General features: G+C 36.1%; 1 protein-coding gene across 1 annotated transcript; it reads left to right on the plus strand.

Moving 5' to 3' along the window:
• Positions 1 to 3,802: 3,802 nt before the first annotated feature.
• On the plus strand, positions 3,803 to 5,620 carry LOC139874436 (probable xyloglucan galactosyltransferase GT13). The gene has a single exon (XM_071861871.1). It carries the CDS (start codon positions 3,803 to 3,805, stop codon positions 5,618 to 5,620), a length of 1,818 nt encoding a protein of 605 aa, XP_071717972.1.
• Positions 5,621 to 9,444: the final 3,824 nt, after the last annotated feature.

The raw sequence follows: 9,444 nt of genomic DNA on the forward strand, positions 1-9,444 counted from the left end.
GGTAAAAAATTATAAGTCTCATTAGTTAAGAAGTTTTATGCTAATAATAAAAAGTATATTCTATAAAAGTTTAAAAACAAAAATCGTGCATTGCTACGGAAAATCATTCAAAAATCAATGAGAAAAATAAAAAGAAAACATTTTTAACAAAAGTTTATTATACATGATATTATCCGGAACAAAAAATTAATGATAAAAATATTTTGTATATATTTTTTGCGAAAATATAAGAAAGTCTATATATAAAAAATACATCATGATTACATCACTATGAAAAGAATAATAAGAAAATAGTTTAAAAATAATAATAAGTAAACTCATGTATAATATCATGTTGACATTAACATAAGGCCACTCCCTATCGTAACTAAACTATTCATCCTCTTAACCTTCCACATCAGCGCAACATGAACACCAATATCCTATAACTAATTCATAACTAAACACTCTCTATCATGGCTAAAACAATACTCCTCTTAATATACAACGTACAAGCAATAAAGCATCAAGTCCAACAATAAAAAACACTGGGACCCGCAATTCCTATAACTCTTCCGTTAAATCTATGGTGAACGCGGGTAACTAAGTGGTGCCTATGGTTAGTTACGGGTAATGAGCGGGTAATGGGCGGGTAACTAACCATAAGGGGTGGTCTAAGACTTCAACATGAAAATATAAAAGATATGCATGACGTCATGCTGTCATAAGCAATTAAACAAAAGAGTGTACTGTTCACACCGCTTAAACATTCAAAACTCTCATTTTTCATGGTTTTTTTATTTGTATAAAACAAGCCATTGGTACTTTTGATTTAAACTCACAACGTTTAATATTAACTCTTAAAAAAAATTGGTTTTAAAAAAAGACAAAAACAGTCCAACTTTTTTACCCTTTAAAGTGATTCTTATTACATGTTGGTCCTAGCTTTCATGAAATTTCCATTTAAATATATAAATATAATACAAAGAATTTTTTTTTTTTTTTGAAAGACAAGAATTTTATTATAGATAAAAGGAACAAAATACAACTAGCAAGAAGCTAGTAAAAACAACGAAAGCACGAGCAAGACACGCAAACGAAAGCAAAAATGCTCTAACGAACCCCGCGACAAAACTAGGCTAAATACATCACGACCAAAAAAACCAAGCAACCTTGACAAAACACCACAAAATATCCAAAAACAACCAAGGATATGGCTAGACACATGCGTGGTTTCCAAACCGAAAGTACTACCATGCAATTGAAGCCCAACAAAGCCTACAGTGAGACCGAGTCCGAGTCCGAGTCCGAGACCGAGTTCGAGCCCGAGCATGAGCATGAGCAGCCATCAAGATCCTCCTCGTCCACATCTGATCGTTTCATAAAATTATCGAGAATAACCCTATCAATCCACGTTTGTTTCTCACGACATCTTTTACGTTTCAATTGTTTTCTTTCTAGAAGGAAATTAATAAAATGGTGTTTAATTAGAGGTCTGAAAATTCGTTTCTTGCATCGAAATCTATTCACCATGCTGGACCCGTCTCCAATATGAACATTCAGCTCGGGATGAACTTCTTCAACATTAGAATCAAGAGGTCTCGAATTAACCAAACACTCCTCTAGGGTACTCTCACTAGGCCCAAATGGCACACAAGATTCTTTTGAACTTTTAACGTTGAGTTTGGATGCATCAAAATCACTCGAGTTTAATGGGCTAAATGGCCCAACACTTTGAGAGGTATTAGATATCCCTACTGAGATGTCAGCATCTTTTGAAGCATGAGCATCGTTTGAAGCATGAACATATTTTTCAGACATCGAGACATGAGCCTGCACACCACACGAAGCAACAACCTCCCGCTTTTGAGAATTTGAATTTAACTCGTTGGAATCTGGATTACATTGACCAGTCAGTGAAGAGCAGGCTGAAAACGTCACCCCCGATGAACCTTGCTCTTCCACCTGAGAATTTCCGGCCAAATTGAATCCGGCGACCATAGACAATGGAGAATGGACTTTATGAAAATTTGACTCTTCTGAATCAGCCTGCTTCTGGGGGCTTGGTTCAGTATCGATATCCTTCGAACCCCCGTCACAACTAGAGGATGAAAGACTTACAAACGGGTCTAACTTCTGTCTCGATTGACAATTTCCGGTGAACCAAAAATCATCATCATTGCTCGACAACTTCATGAGTTCATCTTGCCCCATATTATCAATATAGGAAGCATCACAGACCTTATTTTCTTGGCAGTCAGAGAGACCTTTAGTTTTTGAATCCGAAAGAACCGAGTCAGTACCCTTAAGATCTTTGTCATTCCTGCTTCCATCTTCGATCAAAGACCAAGTGAATCAATCCCTATTATAACTGAAAACAAAGTTGTGATTTCCCACTGATTCAGGTAAGTTAAAAACGAAAGTCTTACCCTCTACCTTTATTTCAATGGGAGTAGAACCACCATTGAAATTAGATTGTTGCACTCGATTGTTTCCGGTAAGCACCTCAAAGAAAGTCTTTCCAAAATTATTACTCTTAAGTTCGCTATTAATCTTCGATTTAGTCCTCATACCCACGACATCTACTATTTTCGGATGATTATTCCCATGTTGTTTCTGATACCGAGCCACGTTACAACGAATAAAATTGTTACCGATACAAAAGCTGTTGAGTTCGTGTTCAAGTTTGCCCGGGTCTTGGACATTGAGATATCTCGCAAAACCAAAATGTTTTCCTTCCTTGTTTCTTTTCCTGGCAATGTAAACCTCTGTAACGACAACAAAATGGGTAAACGAAATAGCATTTCAATTTAATAAAAACGGGTAAATGGAAATTGAATTTCTTTTATAGGCTTTTTTTGAAAATCAAGCAAAATATTTTATCGATTATACATTTTCTTGTATAGGCTATTCGAGCAGCACGAGTAGTTTTTTTTTTTTTTTTATTACTACATGTATGCAGTGGCGGAAGGTAGTGTGGGCCAGAAGGGGCCTGGGCCACCCCAACTTATTGGGCCAGTAGTGTTATTTTTCAAATTTTCATGGGCTAAATTTTTTTTACTTTAATTGGACCTCCCTATTTTTTTTTTAAATCTAGCTGGGCCTCCCTACTAAAATTAGTCACGTGCCGCCACTGCATGTATGTTGTTTATTGTTTTCGACCATTTATTTACGAGCACATTAATTATTTGAACACGATAAACTATACAAAAGTTAAAGTTTAGGGTTAGGCAACACGTAATACGTTTGTAAAAAATCAAATTTAAATGTTTAATATTTTTTCTAAAAAAGTAAAGTATAAATTAAGAGATCCCAACATTACCGGTGCAATAGAAATCATCTTTTTATTTTAGTATTTTCATTTATATTTATTATTATATTTATATAGTACGAGTATGGGTTTAACTGCAATATTAATTTACAGCCACATCTTACAAAAACGTTCTTTTTTGTTGTGTACTTATTTAGCCTCTACGATATATAGTACTCGATCGCATTAAAATGGACCTTTTGGCATCACTCTTGTCTTTTTAATATATACGTCAAAGCACAAAAGAGAAGCTATGAAACATTGACATTAATAAGTTGTTTTGAACATCTAAATCTAAACATTGACATTATAAAAAAGAGTTTTTTGGCAACCAAATATTTTTATTAATATAGAAGATATGTTTTTTTTGCATTAAATCCATGTTTTCCCCATTCTAAATTGACCGGTTCTTGCCTGGCTATGATCCACCATATTTTCTGCATATCAAAACAACTTTTTTCACGATCAAGTTCCAATTTTTAATGAATTTTTAATTTTTAATGAATTTTTAAAATGGGGTGTCGTTGCAAAATCTGGTTAATACTTTTTGCGTTCTTCATTTGTTGGTATTTCATGATTCACAACGTGAAGTATAATTTGTTATCTTCTCCTACAGCCAAGTTTAGCCATGAATCGAACCCAGTAGAAATCATAGATTCGAACACGACCCGTGTTGTCGATATTGAAAAAACGGGGTCGTACAACTTTAGCACCGGTGGTGTTGATCAAGATGATGGTGATAAAAATACGGATCGTGATTTTGTTGTTGAAGGTGAGATTGATTGGATTCATAATGTGACCCAAATGCGTGCTCTTGAACATGAATTGGACCCGCTACTCGAAAAATTAAAGCCCAAACCGAACGCAAAGGTGATCGAGAAAAAAGAAGACGAAAAACAGGACAAACGAAGATCAAGACCCGATGAGAAGAGAGTGAACGAGACCGTGATCGATGAAGTAGTCGAAGAAATGGGTAAAACACGAAGAAGGAATCGGGCTAAAAGGCGTTCGTGTTCGGGCCGGTATGTTTACGTTCATGATCTTCCGGGCAGGTTTAATGATGATATCCTAGACGATTGTCGAGCTTTTAGTAAATGGCAGAACATGTGCCCGTACATTGATAACAATGGGCTCGGCCCGAACCTAGGTAACCCACAAAGGGTTTTATCGAGATCGGGTTGGTATTCGACGAATCAGTTTATGTTAGAAGTTATTTTTCATAATCGAATGAAGCAGTACGAGTGTCTTACAAACGATTCATCGATCGCTAATGCTATTTACGTGCCTTATTACGCGGGTCTTGATGTTTGGAGGTACTTATTTGGGCACAATGTCTCTTCTCGTGATGCTTTATCTCTCGACTTAGCTGAATGGTTACGTGAAAGACCCGAGTGGAAAACAATGTCGGGCCAAAACCATTTTCTCGTAGCCGGAAGGATAACTTGGGATTTTCGTAGAGGAGGCGAAAACGATGATGATTGGGGAAACAAGCTCATGTTGCTACCCGAGTTCAAAAACATGACGATTTTAACCATCGAGAAAAGCCCGTGGCATAGTAACGATTTTGGGATACCGTATCCTACATATTTTCATCCACGAAGCGATGAAGATATCGACGACTGGCAGTATCGAATGAGAAGACGGCGAAGGAGAGCTCTGTTCTCCTTTGCCGGGGCCCCTCGTCCCAAAATGGAAGAATCCATTCGGGACGAGGTTATAGAACAATGTGTCGAGTCACCGAAATGTCGTTTGCTAAAATGTTCATATGATAACTCAAGGTGTTATCAACCAGCAGATGTAATGAGACTATTTCAAAGTTCGGTTTTTTGCTTAAAGCCACCAGGCGACTCATACACACGCCGATCAACTTTTGATTCTATTCTCGCGGGCTGCATTCCGGTTTTCTTCACGCCCGGGTCAGCTTACGTTCAATACTTATGGCATTTGCCTAAGGAATTCGACAAGTACTCGGTTCTTATAAACGAGGAGGATGTGAAACGAAACAATGTAAGTATCGAGGGGATTTTGTCGCGAATTCCTGCTAGGAAAGTGTCACGAATGAGGAACGAGGTGATCGGGCTGATCCCGAATGTGGTTTATGCTGATCCGAAGTCGAAACTGGATAAATATAGAGATGCATTTGATCTAAGTATTAAAGGGGTTCTTGAAAGAATTGGGGATATTAGTATGAACACATCAAGTTTTGATTTTGATGAAAGATTTAGTTGGAAGTACTACTTGTTTGGGTCTGTAGAGAAACATGAATGGGATCATTATTTTTGGCGTTCTATGAACTCCAAAGCTAAACAAGTAGATGATGAAGCAAATTGAATCGAGATAAATATTTATGTTATTTAGTTAGATGTGCGTGAATCATTTATTTAGTTGAAGCGTTATTAAAGCTTATTTTTATGGATTTGAATAGTTGTATATAGTTGGTGTTTTGTCGATTTCTATCATTTTTGTAATGTAGTACGAGTTAGGAAGTTCGTATATTAAGTAATATTTTTTAAAATTTTTTACTTTATTTGAAAAAGATGAAAAGATTAAGTTAGCACGACATTAGCATGACGTTATCAAATAAGTAAGACTATTTGATATCGGAGTTAAATTGTGTACCTTTTGTTGAAAAATGAGTTTTTGATTGTGACGATATTTGATCTTCTTTAACTTTAAATGTCAAATTTTTATGTCAAATATCGGTAAGATGATGTAGTAAAATCTAATTTAAAAGTTGGATAGGAAAAAAATATATTAATACGAAGTAACAAAAATATATTTAATATTAATTTCGGATTGGTTGATGAAAAGTGTCAAGCATCCGTCAAAAATTCAACTAACGCCCCATAACATCAAACTTTGACTCCCCGTTAATGGCGTTAGGAACGTCAAATATAGCTAACTCAGTTGACGGAGGTGAAAATGACGTTGCGTTGCAAATAGTCTAATGTTCATTAGCTTTTTATTATATATAACAACTATCTTCAAAATCTCAACAAAAATATATTCATCCATTTGAGATTCATACATTGTAATGTTAGCTGTTTTTACTCAGAACTATAAACACATAGTAACATTTTATGAGATTTATCATCTTGATGTTAACAAACTCGATCGGGTGGCGGATAAGTGGGTTAATGGAGAATGGAAATGGGTTTGGTCAAGGGAGGTAATTGGTTCGAGGAACTCGGATTCTCTTTTGAACTTGTTGCATATTTTACAGAATGTTCATATTTCGGTCCGTGAAGATCGTTGAAAGTGTTCCTTGAATGGGGATGGCGTTTTCACGGTTAAAGCCACGAGAGAGCATATTGATCATATCATTCTGCCTTCGCTCCAAATATCCACATCGTGGGTAAAAGTTCTTCCGAAGAAGGTGAATGTGTTTTGGTGGCTGTTCAAGCTAGGTGCCCTTCCGTTAAGATGGAACTTATCTCCAAAAGGTATCGAATTAAGCTCGACTAATTGTCCGAATGTGACTTGGATGTTGAACGGGTAAACCATCTCTTTTTTGAGTGTTCTTTGGCGTCCGACGTCTGGAGGTTGGTTCGTATTTGGTTAGATTGCGGATTGCCTAGTTTCTCCTGTTGGATCGATGATGTTCAAATGTCGACATTTTCCAAGCTTCGTTTAATAGCGATCGTAATTACCTTATTGTGGGTTCTTTGGCGATATCGAAACGACGTAGTTTTTAATGATATTGTAATCCGTAGATGTAGCATTTTTGATGTCACTAAAATTTATTCTTTTCACTGGCTTAAAACCGAGTCATGTAGTTTTAAATTGGAACTCGTGGCTTCTAAGCCCCTTTAATTTCTTTCTTAGCGCCTTGCTAGAGAGCGTTTTTTAATATATCAATTATTTTGCCTTAAAAAAACATTTTATAAGATTTATTACTCCAAATAATCTCATTACAAGATGAGTTAGTAGTTTGTCTTGAGTCTTGACCTTATTATTTACACAAATGATTTGATGTTTAAATGTCAATATATAGCATTATTAGTATCCGACTACTGTATAGAAATGCAAAAGTAATTATGGATGTGATCGACATGACGACGCATCGTTAATTGAAGTTAATTAAGTTACTTATACGTCTTCAAATATACATGAATGAAAGTCGTACGAATGTAAAGTTAAACTAGTTAAATGACCCGTGAATTCACGGGTGTGGTTAAAAATCATTACGATAAATTGCTACTTTGGTATAGACAGAAATCTAGAAGTGTTGACATAAAATCATAATCTAAGTACCATCTTAAGCATAGCACAGAAATCTAGACGTGTTGACATAAAATCATAATCTAAGAACCATCTGAAGCAACAACTCTTGAGTATATTTATGATCTCAAAGTACCTCAAAATCTAGCAAACAGCATATAAATATAAAAAAATCTAGCAAACAACATATAAATATAAATAGAATATCAAATTTAATGTAATTTATGAACATGGCTAAACGTGTTTGTAGCAACAACTCTTAACATATCCTAAGCAACATTGTCATTGTTTTGCAACCACAATTGGTAGCTTAGAGGCCATTGAATTCGCTTCTTTTACCTGAAATTCCACATCCGTTACCGTTTGATTTTGAGACGGGATCCATAATATACAGTAACGGAGTAACGCACTAGCAGTTGTAATACTTGTAAACGGTTAGTAACACAAGTATCCGATTAGATTAAACATATGTAAGTTTAACAGTATAGATGATCACTCATTTAAAAATGTAAATTGCCAAAATGTACTTAATGTCAAAAAAACGTCAGGCACGGATAACTTACGCTTAGTCCTGCAAAAACCTGCTAGAAGTGAAAACATGGCTGTAAAATGAACAACCTGTTGAATATAAAATAAAATTCATTAGTAAAATTTATTAGTGAAATTCATTAGTAAAACCAACCCGTAAAAAATTGTATTATGGATTTATGGGGTATCCAATAGGGGCATAAGAATCATCAGTAATGTAACCATATTTGGGGTATCTGAATATCCAATAATATGGCACAACAAATGCAAGATTATGTAATTCCAAATCTATTTATATGAACACAGTTAAAAATGAGCTTGATGCCATAATTATAGTAGGTGATTACTCTAGCTAATAGAGGCATAATAACTTTAATGGGCTCAAAAACATTACATGAATATTAGTGTCAAAGCAGTATTCGATTTTGACCCCCTGCACTTCCATGTGAACAGAACACTAAACATCCTCTTTAGACACCTGCTGTACATATCAAAACTGACAACACATTTCATCTTCAAACCCATTTCATTTGTAATCTCATTCTAGGATTGACTTAGAATAGTCAAACCTGCACAAATTAATAATCTCAACTTAGAAAATTATTGATTTCTCAAAAACTATAATACAAAGAAATGTTCATACCTGATCATGCATATTTTAACCGTGGGGTTTAATATGTCTGCTCAATACGTAAGGAGGGGTTTAAGGATCTTAGAACGTGGCTCTCCGGTCCGGCTACCGTGAATAACCCTGGCCGACATGATGATGTCGGCAGGGTGGCCAAGTGATTAAGTCCACCTCTGATAACGGTCGTCGATCAAGAGGCCCCAAATAAGGTCGTAGGTACTAGCTTACGAAAGACTAACCTGTTAACCTTGAAAAGATGCTGAATGATGCTGTTTTGCGTAATGCATCTCGTGTGTGATAGTTACGTAATATGCCGTGTCCGGTAAATGATGATTAGGGTTGTATTTATAGGCAAACCCTAATTCTAGAACCATCCCAGATCACGTTAATCTCATCCATAACTGACTCCCCCGAATCACGGATATAATTATGGAAAAGATATTTACTTGACAGCTAAGCAACCGCCGTACCGGGAACAAAGGAATCAGATACAATCCGCATACGGCATAGCGCACACAAGCACACGCATACGCACACTATTAAGCGCCCGCATGCATATGAGGTGCGCATGCGGGTTGCGGTATCATTATGTCCCCCCAGTTTGATGTTATATGGCGCGAGGCGTATGATATCAAACTATTAAGCGAAAGAAAAAACAAGAAAACGGCTAGCATTTAATATTCCGCGTGCGCCTCGATGCCATTAAATGCCTGTCACAATCGCAGAAGCCCATTCGGCGAACATGACATAAAGTGACAGTGTGTCAGGCGCGTGCCAA

Source organism: Rutidosis leptorrhynchoides, chromosome 11, assembly GCF_046630445.1.
Source record: "Rutidosis leptorrhynchoides isolate AG116_Rl617_1_P2 chromosome 11, CSIRO_AGI_Rlap_v1, whole genome shotgun sequence".
Classification (NCBI taxonomy): Eukaryota; Viridiplantae; Streptophyta; class Magnoliopsida; order Asterales; family Asteraceae; genus Rutidosis; species Rutidosis leptorrhynchoides.

Excerpts from the sequence above, each read along its gene's own strand:
- LOC139874436 (XM_071861871.1), top strand. The coding sequence starts at position 3,803 with ATGGGGTGTCGTTGCAAAATCTGGTTAATACTTTTTGCGTTCTTCATT.